This window comes from Oryctolagus cuniculus, chromosome 9, assembly GCF_051225735.1.
Source record: "Oryctolagus cuniculus isolate XC-2025 breed Fujian yellow rabbit chromosome 9, ASM5122573v1, whole genome shotgun sequence".
Lineage (NCBI taxonomy): Eukaryota > Metazoa > Chordata > Mammalia > Lagomorpha > Leporidae > Oryctolagus > Oryctolagus cuniculus.
The window spans coordinates 133,820,447-133,837,328 of record NC_142875.1 but is presented as its reverse complement, the minus strand read 5'-3'; the positions used below and the strand labels follow the sequence as shown (position 1 = coordinate 133,837,328).

Sequence of the window (16,882 nt, the reverse complement as noted above, 5' to 3'; positions counted from 1 at the left end):
AGCCGCGTGCGGGACCCGGGGCAGGGCGCTCACGCCTCGGTCCGCAGCCAGCGCCCGCGCCCGGCAGAGGCCGTTTTTTAAAATAAAGCGTTAAAAATATTTTTTTAAGGGCTGGAGCGCACGATTCGTTTCCTTTGGGAGAAGCCACTGCCGAGCCCCGCGGGGCCGGCCGCGCGCGTTCGGGGCCGCACTGCCGGCCTCGTCACCCTCGCCTTACGTAACCCTGAGGAAGTCACCCGGCCTGCGCTCGCAGCCACGGGTGCCGGCCCCCGCCCCGCGCGCGCACGCCCGCGGCCCGGCCTCCCGCGCCGGCCTCCAGGGCCCGGGCCAGCGCCCTCCGCCGCCGCCCGGCCGCGCGGACAGCGGGCCCGCACGGCCCCGGCCGCCCGCGAGCCGCCCCGCGCCCGCCGCCCGGCCGCGTTTGAAGTCCCGGCGCGGCCGCTGGTTGGCGCGCGCGGGTCACGTGGCCGGAGGAGTTCCCCGACAGCTGGAGGCTGCGTGGGCTCCGGCGGCGGCTCGCGACTCGGCCGCGCGGCCTCCCCGCCCTCCTCCGCGCCCGCTTCCGCCCGCGCCTCAGCCTCCGAGCGACTCAGCGCGGCCGCGGCGGCGTCTCGGCGAGCGCGGGAGCCGAGCCATGGGCGACAAGAAGAGCCCCACCAGGTAACGGCGCGCGGCCGGGCGGCGGGCGGCGGGCGGCCCGGGGCGGCGCGGGGGCGGCGCCGCTGACGAGCGTGGCCGCGTGAGGGCCGGCGCGGCCCCACAATGGAGCCGCGATGGCGGCGGCGGCGGCGGCGCCCGGAGCCCGGCGGGTCGGGGCCGCCTGCCCCGCACGCTGCGGCCCGGGCGGTGCGGGCGCGGCCTGCCGGTGACCCGCGGCGCGTCGTGTCCGGGTTGTGTCCCGCAGGCCGAAGCGGCAGCCGAAGCCGTCCTCGGACGAGGGCTACTGGGACTGCAGCGTCTGCACCTTCCGGAACGGCGCCGAGGCCTTCAAGTGCATGATGTGCGACGTGCGCAAGGGCACCTCCACGCGGTGAGCGCCCGGGCCGGGGCCGGGGCCGGGGTCGGGGCCGCGCTGCCCGCTGCCCGCTGCCCGCGGGGCGCGCGGCGTGGCCGGCAGGCTCGGGCCGCGCACCGGCGGCCGCTTTGTTGTGCGCGGCGTGGGCAGGGCAGCAGGGAGGATGCAGTTCCGTTTCATTGCATAGAAAAGACAAGAAAAAAAAAAAAAACCCACCAAGTATCCCGGTTGTGGACTGCACAATAGGTTAAACTTCTTTGTTACTGGGTACGGACGCCCGGAGGGGTCAGCCCAAGGTTTTGCTCAGTTGTTTGTGTTCCAGTTGTCTGTCTCAGGCACAGTTGGAGGGGAGCCCAGCCTCAGGGACACGTTTTTCCTGAAAGTGTCTGAATGCCGTGATTAAATGGCAGTGTGCTAGACCAGCGAGATGAGGCGATCCCTGCCCGCCTCAGCCCTAAGTTTATTGTCAGCTCGTAGGACCGTGACTCTGTCTTATGAAAAACCGCTTAGGTGAATGGAGTGGCTGCAGAGCCCGGCCCAGGAAATCTGGTCAGCGCAGGCTTGGTCTGCTGGCACCTGGGCTGCCTTCGCCTGCGCTGGGAGGCAGCCTTGGAGTTGATTCGTGATAAGCCTGCAGTACCTTAACACTTGGGTAACGTGCATGTTTTGATATTACAAAGTCTGTTAGCAACTACACGATCACAATAAGCCTACCAGTGTATGACTGTCGCTTTAAAAACCAAAGAGGGCCTATGTATTACGGACATGTATGAATGTTCTGTGAATCTAGCTTTCTAAACATGAGGGATCCTCGTTTTCAACAGCATTTACAGAAATGTTTATAATGTAGGGGCGGTCCTGTGAGATGTTAGTTCCTCAGCAGAGCTAGCTGCTTTTGACATGCCTGTCCTTACTAAGTCACAATATGCCTTCTGCATAGTAACGCTCATTTATATTGGACAAAATATTCTGAACACTATACAGCCTTTAAGAGAAAACTTCTAAACACCTAAATTTAAGGGACTATAAGAGAGCGTCTGTAAAAGAAAAAAAGTATGCTTTTTCCAAAATGATTGCATTACCTATTTTTGGAACCATGATTTAATAGGTTTTTTTTTTTTTTTTTTTTGCCAGGCAGAGTTAGTGAGACAGTGAGAGAGAGAGAGACAGAAAGGTCTTCCTTCCGTTGGTTCATTCCCCTAATGGCCGCTACGTCTGGCACACTGCCGATCCAAAGCCAGGAGCGGGGTGCTTCCTCCTGGTCTCCCATGCAGGTGCAGCGACCCAAGCACTTGGGCTATCCTCCACTGCCTTCCTGGGCCACAGCAGAGAGCTGGACTGGAAGAGGAGCAACCAGGACTAGAACCTGGGGTGCCGGTGCCGCAGGCGGAGGATTAGCCAAGTGAGCCACGGCGCTGGCCTTGATTTAGTATTTTGAAAAGCAGAACATGTGTAATGTTGGATTTGGTTCAGATTATATTTGTATATTTATGATAGTGCTTTGTACTTGTAAAGATGCTCAAGAAACAATATAGAGAATTGTGTTTTGGAGGGAGGAACTTTACTGTGGCGAGGATGATTATTACTGCACTTGCTGGTGCTGTAATGTTGCAATCTGTGGTTCCCAGTCTTTTCTTGTGCCAGTAGACAACCAAGCAGAGCCTGTGTGTTTATTTTCAGGGGCAGCAGGGAAGTGGGGAGGCTGTTGTTCACTCCACAGCCAGTCTTGGGGTAACAGTGTAGGTGGTGGTGGCTCAGAAGAGAAGCAGCAGGCTGGATAGCTGGCTCCTGGGAGAGGAAGGGTCACAGTGCCCGGGGGAGCTGGCCCAGGGCGGATAAGTGGGCCTGCTTTAAAAGAGCCCTGAGGGCCACTTCTGTTGTTGTTGTTGTTTTGTTTGTTTGTTTTTTGCCACTACACCTTAGCTCTGGTAGATCCAGATTTTAGGGGTGGAAGCATTACTTTAGGAGGACTTAGAGAAGTGTGGTCATTTGGCTTGAAACTGAATAGGCTGCAGGCAGTTCACCAGCAGTTTAAGGGCCACTGTGTTCCTGAAAGCAAATGTCCAGTGCTACCACCCTTTAGGGACCCCTCAGTGTCTGCCTTCCTCTCCTATCTCTCGGTTTTGGCCCTCAGAACCCTCATTTCTCTGGTATCTGTTATTTTCCCACCACTGTTCCTGAAATCCTCGCTGGGTAGAACCATGGGAGAGGACAGTGTTAAAACTGTCCAGTGCAGATATTCATTGCACTGCAAGCTGTTTTCCTAATAATGCTAGAAAAACAGGATTGAAAGACTGTGGAACACTTTGGAGAAACACGCATGTCAGCGGTTGGAAGAAGTAATTCTGCATAGCTGACCTGTTAAGTAGCAGGTAGAGTAATTTCAAGGACATGTTTGACCGGTATCAAAGGAGGGACTTGGCCCAAGGGCAGCATGCCGCTTGCTGCTGACTTGTTTGTGTGACCCACAGACCAGAATGGAATCCCTTGGGTCATACCGATCCTTGAACTGATAGTGTTTCAGGTGCTGAATACCAGGACAAGCCTCAGATATCCTAAATGTTTGAAGCTTTTTCCTTTTTAAACCTCTAGAGAAGATTGTCTCCATGTGCTTCCTGAAGTCTTTACTGAAAATACCGTTTTTTTCTGTAAAGAATGTCTAGTTAAAATGTTTTTGTTTTTTAAAAAGATTATTTATTTGAAAGGCAGAAATATACAGAGAGGAGAGGGAAAGAGGGAGAAAGAGGTCTTCTATCCTCTGGTTTATTCCCCAAATGGCTGCAATGGCAGGGGCTAGGCCAGGCCGAAGACAAGAACCAGGAGCTTCTTCCTGGTCTCCCATGCAGGTGCAGGGGCCCAAGTACTTGGGCCATCTTCTGCTTTCCCAGGCCATAGCAGAGAGTTTATTGGGAAGTAGAGCAGCCGGGACTCAAACTGGTGTCCATATGGGATACAGCACTGCAAGCAGAAGCTTTTCTACACTATAGCTCTGGCCCCAAAAATGCTTTTCATCCTAACAGAAGAGTTGCCTTTGGCTAGATTTTGGTAGGTCATGTCTCCCTGCAGAATAAAGTTGCATTCATTGCTTGAATGTCAGAAGAAAATGGGAATAGATGTAGCTTCATTTACTCAAGTAACAAATTATAGTCTTTAAGTTATGCCATGTCTGTGATTAAATTCCAGTTTTGTACTCACTGGCCTTAGATAAAATCTGATTAATTTTTTTAAATTATAGGATCTAAATAACAGTAAGGTTATTTAGTATGTGAAAGTTTCTACATTGTACTTTTGTGAGAAGTAATGATAAATGTCGAACTTGCATGGAAAATGTTAAAAAGAATAAAATGCTGGGGCCGGTACTGTGGGTGCTGGTTTGAGTCACAGCTGCTCCATTTCTGATCTAGCTCCTTGCTAATCTGCCTTGGATAGTAGTGGAGGATGGTCCAAGTACTTCGGTCTCTGCACCCTCATGGGAGACCTGGAAGAAGCTCCTAGTTCCTGGCTTTCGAATGGCCCGGTTTAGCCATTGTGGCCATCTGGGGAGTGAACCAGTGGATGGAATCTCAATCTCAATATATCTCTCTCTTTCTTTCTCTCTCTCTAATTCTGCCTTTTAAAGAATAAAATGTTACAGTGAAAATTTAACTGTCAGAGGTGCTGGGCAGTCTCCTCCTTTATATCTTGAAGTTCTTGTTCCAGCAATAAGTGTCCCCAGTGTAAATGTAAGAAACCTTAAGAAATGAAGACCCACTGGCCATCAACAGAGAAAGTGAAATATTTCTCTAGTCTCTGTGAGGGTACTAATTAGATGTGTGATGATTGAGACTGATATCTAACTGTTACATCTTCTAGGAACAGAAAATTATTGCTGAATTCAGATAGCAGATATTTAGAAGTAAAAATGATAGAGCTATTTGTTTCTTGTGGTTTTAAAAGATTATTTTATTGGAAATCAGAATTACAAGAGGTAAGGAGGGAGGGACAGAGAGAGAGAGAGAGAAAGAGAAAATTTCTACCATCTGGTTTACTCCCCAAATGGCCACAACAGCCATTTATGGGCCAAGCCGAAGCTAGGAGCCAGGAACTTCTTCCAGGTCTCCTACGTGAGTGCAGGGGCCCAAGCTGGACCGTGTTCCACTGCTTTCTCAGGCATATTAGTAGGGAGCTGGACTGGAACTGAGACTTGAACTGGTGCCCATATGGGATACTGGCACTGCAGACGGCGGCTTAACCTGCTGCGCCACAGCGCTGGCCCCTTGTTTTCATTTTGAACTGTGGTATGCATGGTCTGCATGAGAGTCTGTAAAGTAATACCCAGTCCACAGTAGACTCTTTTTTTTTTTTTTTTTTTTTTTTGGCCAGGCAGAGTTAGAGAGACAGAGAGAAAGGTCTTCCTTCCATTGGTTAACCCCTTAAATGGCCGCTACGGCTGGCGCTGCACCGATCCGCAGCCAGGAGCCAGGTGCTTCCTTTTGGTCTCCCATGCAGGTGCAGGGCCCAAGCACTTGGGCCAATTCTCCACTGCCTTCCTGGCCCACAGCAGAGAGCTGGACTGGAAGAGGAACAACCGGGACTGGAACCCGGTGTGCTGACGGCGCAGGCGGAGGATTAGCCTAGTGAGCTGCAGTACTGGCCACAGCAGACTTTCAAGTGTGATAGGTCACGTTGTGTTTTCTCAGAGTTTATTGTGCAGCTGTGCTGGGTTTTGCTCCGGTGGTATTTGAGAGAGCTGTGGAAAGGAATTTACGTGGTAGTCGGGGCAGCCTGGGCTTGTATCTGATTTCGGCACCTCACCATTCTGCATGTCTGCTGAGCATCTTCTGTTACACATAGGCTGAGCTGGATGCTGCAGACAGTGCTGAGCAACATAGCTGGGTTTCTGTTTCTTCTGCAAAAGTTCTCATTTTGTTGTCCAATCAGAAACCCTTTGAACTACATCAAGTTCTGTATGTGAGGTGGTATTCGTCCATTTTTCTCGAACTTGTCCCTGAAAAAGAATTGCTTATAATGGAATACAGTATTATGATTAGAATCTGACTGTTGATATAAAGAATGAATCATTTCAGCTTCTATGAAATGGGAATAAATTATTGAACAAAGTCCAAAGAAACCAGCTGTTACCTGTTGAAATCTTTAGTATCATTATTGTCGTCATGCTTACTTTATATATATATACATATATATATATAATTTATATAATTTGGAGTTTGATACTGATTCTCCCAGACTCGTCATGTGGCAATGGGAGGGAAAATTGAGTCCCCATCTAAGTAAGTCTGCTTTTCAGGAGGGCGTGGTCCCCTATCCTCCCTCCCTCCTTAAGGAACTTTCCAGCAACCACTTAGCTGCTGCTCAGACTCCTAGGACGTTTCATTTTGTTTCTCCTTCCTCCCTTCCCTTTTTTTTCTTTCAGATTTATTTAAAAGCAAGATCTAACATGCACACAAACTAAGAGAGAAAGAGGGAGAGAGAAATCTTCATCTGTTGGTTCACTCTCCAAGTGGCAGCAACGACGGGGGCTGGGCCAGGCCAGAGACAGGAGCCACAAACTCCATGCAGGCCTCTCACATGGGTGGCAGGGGCCCAGGCACTTGAGCCTTCTTCTGTTGCTTTCCCAGGCACATTGGCAGGGAGCCGGATTCAAAGCAGAACAGCTACAGAGCCAGTGTGGACTCAAACCCGCTCTTACCCCATTGTACCAGCACGGTGGGCCCTCTGGGAGGTTTCTGGCTTGCTTGTTTTCTCTCCTCCCTCTGTCTTGGGTTAGAGTAGTCACATAGGTTCATGTGAAAGTGAACGGTGTTTAAAGAGCCAGGGTAACAGTTTTCAAAGTGTGTTCTGAGGGGCTGGCGCTGTGGCGCGGTGGGTTAACACCCTGGCCTGAAGTGCTGGCATCCCATATGGGTGCTGGTTTGAGACCCTGCTGCTCCACTTCCCATCCAGCTCTCTGCTATGGCCTGGGAAAGCAGTAGAAGATGGCCCAAGGCCTTGGACCCCTGCACCTGCGTGGGAGACCCAGCAAAAGCTCCTGGCTCCTGTCTCCCACTGTTGCAGTCAACATCAGATGGAAGATCTCTCTCTATCTCTGCCTCTCTTCTCTCTGTGTAACTCTGACTTTCAAATAAATAAATAAATCTTTTTTTTTAAAAGTGTGTTCTGAGTAAACATTCATTTCATCTTTGAGGTCCGAGCTATTTTCATGGTAATATTTGCCATTTGCCATTTTCACTTTGTGTGACAGTGCAGCAGCAATTGTACAAGGGCTGTGCTAGCATTTTAGCCTGAACTTAATTAGTGGCACCAAGTTACCAAATTCACTGTAATTTTCACCACCATGCACAGGCAGTCAAAATTATGCCAGTTTCATTTAAGCGTATCCTGGTTTGAAGTAGAAGTTACTGCTTTTATTAAATCTCATGTAGTTTTAAATATTCTCCAAAATAAGGATATTTGCATTCCCAAATATAGAGGCTGATTCAAGGGGACACTGTTGGGTAGCTTTGTGACTTGCTCTTCCATAGGATATCCTTTCTGCTCAAAGTTGGACTAAGAAACTCATTGGGGTTGGCTCTGGCATAGCTGGTAAAGCCACCGTCTGCTGTGCCAGCTACCCAGAAGGGCACTAGTTCAAATTCTGGCTGCTCCACTTCCAATCCGGCTCCAGCTCATATGCTTGGGAAGGCAGCTGAGGATGGACCACGGGCTGGGGTGTCTGCACCCATGTGGGAGACCCAGAATAAGCTCCTGGCTTTGGACTATCTTAGCTCTGGCTGTTGTGGCCTTATGGAGAGTGAACCAGTGGATGGAGGATCTCTCTCTATTTCTGTAACTCCACCTTTAAAATAAATAAATAAATCTAAAAAAAAAAAAGCAGCTGTGGTTATTCAGACCTGGACACTGAACAGGTATTTTCTTGAAAACCAGTAAAATAAGTCAGTCACTTCAAGGAAAACAACTGATGATATTTATTAATGATAAAACCACTCAAATGAAAAGTAGAACTTTTGGAAACTTGACAACAGCGAGCTCTGGGGCTTTCAGGTATTTTAAAGAGTCTGGTAAGATTGGTAGTTACATCAGCGAATGTACTTTCTGATACTTTATCACGGACTGTGTCACATTTGGAATATTTGTGTAATTCAATGATTCAGTATTTCCCAGTAGCTAATGTATGATATTAGGAAATCATGCCTGGATAGGCCATTCAAAGTATAAAATATCTGTGGATTTTAAGGGAACATCATGAAAACTTGGTTGATGTAGTAGTTTCAGATTTCACATGGAACTGAGAGTTGAGAAACAACTGTTTGGGTTTTCATATAGTGTCAACAAAGAATATCCACAGTTATTTTAAAAGATTATTAAAATATTTATCTTTTCCAACCATATATTTGGGGAAGTCCAGATTTTCTTCATATTCTTGGACTAAAACAATGTATCACAGTGAATTGGATGTGGAGAGGACCATCCAGATGTCTTCTGTTAAGCAAGATGCTACAGTTTTGCAGTTGCTCTGTTCAAACAGAATTACCTTTGTTTGGGAAATATAATTCTTTTTTTTTTCTTTAAAGATGTATTTATTTGAAAGGTAGAGTTACAGAGAGGCAGAGGCAGAGAGACAGATCTTGCATCTGCTGGCTCACTCCCCAAATGCCCTCAAATGGCAGAGCTGGGCCAATCTGAAGCCAGGAGCCAGGAGCTTCTCCGGGTCTCTCACGCAGGTGCAGGGGCCCAAGGACTTGGGCCATCTTCTACTGCTTTCCCAGGCCACAGCAGAGAGCTGGATTGGAAGAGGAGCAGCCAGGATTAGGACCAGTGTCCATGTGGGATGCCAGCATTGTAGGCAGCGGCTTTACCCACTACCCTACAGTGCCGGCCCTGGGAAATATTCTTCCATAAAATATGTTATTTGATTAATGTAATATGTTCATTTTTAATGGACAAATTAACATATGTTTAAATATTTTTCTGTTTGTATTTCTAATATAGTAAACAGCAATTGATAAGACCTACAAAAGATGTTTCAACTTTTGAGGGTGTGAAGGGATCCTGAGACTAGTGCTTGTTGAGTTTCATTTGTAACTGAGTTTCTCCATACACAGTTGACTTCAGTAGGCATTCTCTTCTGTTTTCTTTATTGTGCAAGGTCTCTCTGAGTTGTGACCCAAGTGTTAAGCTCAGTGGCCTAATATTAGACTTTTCTTGGTGTAGTATTTGATGTTGGTGGCCCTGGTTTTAATAGCAGTCCTCTTTCCTTTTTTTTTTGTCACTTAAAAATTTTTTTAACGATTTTGTTTACTTATTTAAAAGTCAGGATTACAGAGAAAGAAAGAGATCTTCCATCTTCTTGTTCACTCCTCAGATGTCCCTAGTGGCCCGGGCTAGAGTAGGCCAGAATCAGGAGCTTCATCTGTGTCTCCCACATGGGTGGTAGGGGCCCAAACACTTGGACCATCTTCTGCTGCTTTTCCTAGGCCATTAGCAGGGAGCCGGATTGGAAGTAGAGCAGCAAGGACTCAAAGCAGTTCCCACATGGGATACTGACATTGAAGGCACCGGCTCTACCTCCTGCTCCATAACAGCAGCCCCCAAATTCTTCTTCCTTATTTCTGACACTCCCTTTCCTTAGTTTTCTGTATGTGTTTCTGTAATCAGTTGCTGCCCATCCAAACCCAATGCCTCTGTAATCCTTGTTGTGCCATAAGCTCTTTGTTGTTGTTTGGGACCTACGCCGGAAACGTTCCTTGCTTCAGCTTTGATTCTGTCTCATTGTTATCCTCATGTACAGTCTTCCTCTGAACTCTCAGATCTGGATCCCCCCCCCCCCTTTTTTTTGTAGCTGTAGTTTGGAAATCCATGTTGTTTCTTTTAGGATATGCTGGAAAAATTAGCCTGGCTTCCAGAATGCTGCTAACATCATCTTCATTTTTTTTTTTTTTTAAGATTTATTTTATTTATTTGAAAGAGTTACTGAGAGAGGTAAAGACAGAGAGGTCTTCCACCCACTGGTTCACTCCCCAGATGGCTGCAACACCTGGAGCTGCACTGATCTGAAGCCAGGAGCCAGGAGCTTCTCTGGGTCTCCCACGTGGGTGCAGGGGCCTAAGGCCTTGGGCCATCTTCTACTGCTTTCCAGGCCACAGCAGAGAGCTGAATCGGAAGAGGAGCAGCCAGGCGCCCATATGGGATGCCAGCGCTTCAGGCCAGGGCTTTAACCCTCTTTGCCACAGTGCTGGCCCCATCATCTTCATTATCTTCTGTGAAACCTGTTTGATAGGTCCCTGTATGTTAACAAGAAGAGAGAGTGAGTCCCTTCCTGTGGCTACTGCATGCAGGACAGTCCCCTGAGCACACTGTTTGAGATAGTGATCATCTCTCCCTGAACCATCTCTGTGGGCCATATTTCTAACTTTGTCCCTGTCACGCCTCTGCTGTGTCAGCATTGTATCAGGTGGTCTTCTAAAGGAAACTGCCTGGTATGCTGTCATACTGAGTGGTGTATGTCAGTGTATAGATGTAATTATTCCTAAAAAATCACCACATTGTAAGATACGTGTTTATCCTGGAAGGCAGAGACTGCTGTACTCACTTTAGTGTCCTCAGAAGCTAGTCAGGGACTTGAAATGTTAAAACAGTCTTAAAACTGTTTTATTGGCCAGTGCCTCAGCTCACTAGGCTAATCCTCCGCCTTGCGGCGCCGGCACACCAGGTTCTAGTCCCAGTCAGGGCGCCGGATTCTGTCCTGGTTGCCCCTCTTCCAGGCCAGCTCTCTGCTGTGGCCAGGGAGTGCAGTGGAGGATGGCCCAAGTGCTTGGGCCCTGCACCCCATGGGAGACCAGGAGAAGCACCTGGCTCCTGCCATTGGATCAGCGCGGTGCGCCGGCCGCAGCTCGCCAGGCGCGGCGGCCATTGGAGGGTGAACCAACGGCAAAGGAAGACCTTTCTCTCTGTCTCTCTCTCTCACTGTCTATTCTGCCTGTCAAAAAAAAAAAAAAAAAACTGTTTTATTTACTGTTCCTTTACATTTTACTTGCTTTTTGCAGGTAACATTGCTGTTCCAATCATTTTTTTGAGACTGTATTTGTGACAATGTAATCAGGCTATTTTGTCCATAAGTTGTAAGTATATATATTACTTGTGTCAGTGTTATTTCAAGAATGATATTGTATGTGATTACCTTAGCATTTTTGTTATATAGTTTAGGAAGTTTTGTGTTTATTATTTTTATGACCTCATTTGCAACCACTTATTTAGATTTTTCTCAGATTATTGAAATTTAATGTGCTATAGCTAAAAATATTTTTTGACTAAACTAATAGTCATAAAAGAGTATGGTATATTGCGAAATCTGTTGTGTCCTCAGCTAAGTTACGAGTTCTCTGTTCAGTGTTTTTGTTTTTTTTTTATTTGGCAGATAGAGTTAGACAGTGAGAGAGACAGAGAGAAAGGTCTTCCTCCTGTTGGTTCATCCCCCAATTGGCCGCTACGGCCAGAGCTACGCCAATCTAAAGCCAGGAGCCAGGTGTTTCTTCCTGGTATCCCATGTGGGTGCAGGAGCCCAAGCGCTTGGGCCATCCTCCACTTCCCCTCCCATCCCCCCCCCCCCCCCCCCCATCGCCCAGGGCCACAGTAGAGAGCTGGACTGGAAGAGGAGCAACCAGGACCAGAACCCGGCGCCCATAATGGGATGCTGGTGCCTCAAGCAGAGGACCAACCAAGTGAGCCATTGTGCTGTGGCTCTGTGGTGCTGTTCAGTGATTTTTAAAGTTAAGATAGTTATCATTGAGGTCTGGAAACTTCAAGATGCTATTCCCGGGGCCAGTACTGTGGCACAACGAGTTAAAGTCCCTGCTTGCAACATCAGCATCCTATATGGATGCCGGTTGGAGTCCTGGCTGCTCCACTTCTGATGTAGCCCCCTGCTAATGTGCCTGGGGAGGCAGCAGGGGATGGTGCAAGTCCTTGGTTCCCTACACCTCGATGAGAGAACTGGAAGAAGCTCCTGGCTCCTGGCTTCAGATCAGCTCAGCTCCGGCCGTTGTAGCCATTTGAGGAGTGAACCAGTGGATGGAAGACCTCTCTCTGTCTCTGTCTCTATCTCTCTGTAACTCTTCCAAATAAAGAAAATCAATCTTTAAAAAAGTTTCTTTTTAAAAAAATGCTATTACGTAGATGTCTGATCTGTGAGATTGTTTAGTTGAAAAATAATATTCAGATTTTACATTGTTTTGAACTGTACAGTATTTAAAATGAAATTGGACTAATTAAACATAATTAAATAGGACTGAATTTTTCTTGTGGTTGAAATAGTATTTTTTTGTTACTCTTCAAGAAAAATCAGTTATGCAGATTATCGATAGCTCCCTTGAAATTAGGGAGACTCAAAGAAAACAGTGGGATTTTCCCTCCTCTTTGCTTTGGTGCTGTTCTCACTGTCCAGTATGAGGCTAATATCGTTCGTCACTGGTAACTTTCTAAAAGCCTTTGGTTTTGCCCACTTGGTGAATTCCTGCTTGTTTTTCCAGACACAGCTAACGTATGTGTTCCCTGTGCGTTTCCTAGGCCTACCTCCAGTGGGCTTGCCTGTGTGTGTGTGTTGGGCACTGCAGAGGTGATGTCTGTGTCGTCTCAGCGTTTCCTCGAAAATGCGGGGGTGACTAGTGTCCCTCTCAGGAAGTGCAGTGTTCTCTCTAAGAAGACAGGACCAGGGAGAGAGGCTGCCTCCCACGTGATGGGATGAGAGTGCTCCTGTTGTCTTCCTGGACTCTCGAGTCATTGTCGATGCTCACCTTTGTTACAGCATCTAGTTGATTGTAGTTCAGAGACATGGGAATCTCTTCTTTGCTGTATTGTGAGTTTCTGAAAGAACTAGTAGTTTTCCATTGTCTTTTTTGCAAGTGCTTCCTGGGAAGTCATAGGGTTTAGTAAAGGTTTTTTGAAACAGTTATGTTGGTGTTGTCTTAGAAAAGGCAAGGGGCCAGCACTGTAGCATAGTGGGTGAAGCCTCTGCCTGCAGTGCCGGCATCCCTTGTGGACGCTGGTTTGTGTCCTGGCTGCTCCACTTTTGATCCAGCTCTGTGCTGTGGCCTTGGAAAGCACTTAGAAGATGGCCCAAGTCCTTGGATCCCTGCACCCATGTGGGAGACCAGGAAGCTGCCCCTGGCTCCTGGCTTTGGATCAGCACAGCTCTGGCTGTTGCGGCCACATGGGGAGTGATCCAGAGGATGGAAGACCCTCCCTCACTCTGCTTCTGCCTCTCTCTAACTCTGCCTTTCAAATAAATAAGTAAATCTTTTTTTTTTAAAAGCAAGTTATTTGGCTTTTTAAAGTTTTATTTATTTATTTCCTTGAAGGATAGAGTGAGAGAGGACTTCCAACTATGGTTCACTCTCCAGATACCCTCAGTCTCCAGGGTTGGGCCAGGGGTCTCCTGTGTGGGTAGCAGGAACCCAAGTACATAAGCCATCCCCTACTGCCTGCCAGAGTTCACATTAAGAGGGAAAGTGTATTGGGAGTGAAGGTGAGAGTTGAACTCAGGCCCTCCAATATGGGATGTGGGTGTCCCAAACAGCAGCATAGCCATTGTGTGGTAATGCCTGCCCCAAGTTACTGGGTTTTTCTTTTCTTTTTTTTTTTAAGAATACTTAACTCTTATGTATTTATTTATTTGAGAGAGTACATGCTCTTTTTAAAAAATATTTATTTATTTGAAAGAGTTAGAAAGAGAAGGAGAGGCAGAGAGAGAGAGGTCTTCTATCTGCTTCACTCCCCAGTTGGCCGCAACGGCGGGAGATGCTCTGATCTGAAGCCAGGAGCCAGGAGCCTCTTCCAGGTCTCCCACGTGGGTGCAGGGGCCCCAAGCACTTGGGCCATCGTGTACTGCTTTCTCAGGCCATAGCAGAGAGCTGGATCAGAAGTGGAGCAGCGGGGACTTGAACTGGGGCCCATATGGGATGCCAACACTGCAGGCTGTAGCTTTACCCACTATGCCACAGTGCCGGTGCTAAGCACATGCTCTCATCTAGTGATTGACTCCCTGCATGCCTGCAAAGTCTGGGACTTGGTTGTGTCAGAGCTGGGAAGTGAATTCAGGTCTCCCATGTGAATGTTAGGAACCTAGTTACTTAGGCTGTCATTACTGCCTCCTGGAGTCTACATTAGCAGGGAGCTGGAGTCAGGAGCCAGAACTGGTCATTGAACCCTGGCATTCTGATGTGGGTTGTGGACGTTTTAACCAGTGTCTTAACTACCAGGCCAAATGGTTGCCCCTTGATTTTTATAAAGATTAACAAATTGGAAAAGTAGGAATTTCAATACAGGATATATTGTCATTATTTGGAAAAGAACCTTTCTTTATAGATGAGTGTTGGAAATCGTGGCAAACAAAATTCTGTAATTCTGCACATGCTTCTTTGGTAAAAATCACATGCTGTGAATTATGCTAGGACAACAGGATTGTGGATGTGATCCAGTTCTAGTCCTTTTGCAGAGTTTGAATTGTAACGTAGAAGATAGATTAGTATTTGCTGATGAGTAAACACAAAAAGGAACTGAAAATGAATTTTTTGAATGTAATCCTAGTTTTTGGAGAAGATCTACGTTCATATTAAATTTGAGTTCCATTATTGTTGTGGCCATTGTCAGTAAAGCAGTTTTGGTGACAGTGTGCCTATCACCGCTGGCCAGTTTCCAGGTGATAGATTTCTCTCTCTAAGAATTCCCAGCCACTTCATTGCCACCAAAGCCTGTCGCTCCCTTTGGGTATGCATATATGTGTGTATGTTTAAAAGAGACTTCTATTTGTAAGGTGGCAGTTGTTATGCAATTGAAGTAAAAGTTCAAGAGTTTGAGATTTTTAGACTTCTTTTTTTGCCGTACGAGGACAGTTCTATAAACCCCCTTAGCAAAGAAGAAAAGGTGCAAAGATGAACCAGTAGTCAGACAGTCTCTCCAGGCTCTGTCCTCATCAGCATGGGGTGGACTGATGAGCCGGGGAAGATGTGTGGGAGGCACTTGGAACACAGTGAAGTGCAGCACAAGCGTGTAGCTTCCATGTGGATTGTTCCGTTTATAGATAACATTTAAAAAGCGTCCTAGAAACCATCTGTTTTGCAAACAAAAATAATTTTATAATGGGATCTTATTATTAAGTTTAGTGTCTGTTTCTTAAGTTGTCTTATAGGTTCTTTTGGCAGTGCTTATAGTATGCTGTTCAGATTTTTTTGTCTTTTTTCTTTTTAAAAATTGTTGTTGAAAAGGTTAAATGATTTTCATCCTGAAATGTCCTCCCCAAGTGGCTGACATGTAGTCAGTGAGTGCCCTATAAATGGCAGGTGTTACTGGTCAGAAGCACATTTGAAGTTATTCTTGTAGTTTGTCGCGAACAAACTTTTCGTGACTGTTGGTGGTTTTTGAGGGTAGGAGTCCGGTAAGCCACACCTCCGCCACTCACGCTGTGCTTTACTGTGTCCAGATGCTTTCTTAGCTGTGTGCACCCTTCTCCGTGCTCCTTAAACCACCCATGTGGCAGTGAGGAAGATGTCACCTACTCACAGGATGAGGATCAGAGCCTGGGGTGAGACCCATGTTGTATACTTACTGCTGACACTTGCACCCTTTCTTCTCAGATGGAGAAGTTCGTGAAACTGCCCTCGTTGGATGAAGTACCTGTTTCCTTTAGGGCTCCATGGAGGGCGGTGTACTCCGAGGAAAGTTACCTTTCTGTGGGAAATTAGGTTTTCACCGAGGAGTTAATGAAATTTTTGAAGTAAACATTTTCCTTAAATGATTTTATCTGTAGTTGTAGTTTCTGTGACATTACAAGTGACTTTAAAGCTGTACTGTTAATTTATCCACGTTTGTTGAACACCTACAGTGTTTTATTGATTTTTATATTAAAAAAGGTGTTACTGAGAACACCTTCCATTGTGTGAACTGATTTTGGTAATAATCTATTTTAAAAAACTGGATATCCATTCTATATCCAAAATCTTGTTTGTTATATACAGTTAGAGATGACTGAGAATTCTAGACTTAGAAGGAACTGTCAGAAGTTTGGAGAGTGTTGAGTTAGAACGCTGATGATGGAAGAGTCTTCAGAGGGAAGCTTTTGAGGTTGTTGGGACAGAGATGCTGGGGTAAAACTCAGTATTTACTGTTTGTAGGATTTTCTTGTTGAAATTTTTGGCTGAGGTTGGAAGATTCTGGTGCTGTTTAGAGAATTTACAAGTAATGTTTAGCCATCTTTTTTATAATTTGGAATGGATGACTACAATGTTCTGGTTTTTTGTTGTTGTTGTTAGTTAAGGAGACAGGCTGGAAAGATTATGACTTGTTCAAAATCCGTGGCTGGTCAGAGTTAGATTGACTACTCTGGATGTACAGTCTGTCCTAATTGTCTTGTGATGGTGACGTTTAAATTTGCTAGTGAGTAACTACTGATGGGTTCCCTCCTATCATTTTCCTTCTACCAGATCTAGTGCTGTATGTGTATCTTGATAAAGTGGAGCATCAAACCTACTGGTTGTAAATGATGTAAGAATGAAGATGTCCCAATCTGAGCTAGCAGTATGTGAATGAAGGGCAAGATGCCCCTTTTTTCTACGTTAACTGTTTTTGAAGGATAGATGTTAGTTAACCATCTTGATAACTTGTGGCTGTATAGTAACCTCTGTTTTGAGCCATTCTGTGCTGCCTCCCAGGATGTGGGTTGGTAGAAAGCTAGGATGGGAAGCACAGCTGGGTTGTCCCAAGTGTTGTGTTGTGTGAAATGCCTGTCCCAGTAGGAACTACTTGTTGTGTAACTTGGAATAGCTCTCCTTGAAGATGGGAGGAAGAAGAAGGAGCCTTTTTGGGCAGGGGGTTCTC

At 46.7% G+C, this 16,882-nt stretch overlaps 1 protein-coding gene across 8 annotated transcripts in view; it reads left to right on the top strand.

The window, feature by feature from the left end:
- The first annotated feature begins 104 nt into the window (after window positions 1–104).
- Window positions 105–16,882, top strand: part of YAF2 (YY1 associated factor 2) — an 80,591-nt gene continuing 63,813 nt past the window's right edge. For 5 of the 8 annotated variants that reach the window (XM_089304047.1, XM_089304046.1, XM_089304048.1 and 2 more), the window contains exons 1-2: window positions 500–660; window positions 905–1,030. In XM_089304047.1, coding sequence (XP_089160173.1) covers window positions 635–660; window positions 905–1,030 — 152 coding nt within the window. In that variant the 5' untranslated portion in view covers window positions 500–634. Of the gene's footprint in view, window positions 661–904; window positions 1,031–16,882 lie in introns of all 8 variants that reach the window. The other 3 variants (XM_089304045.1, XM_017343269.4, XR_016213174.1) reach the window with 3 other exon arrangements.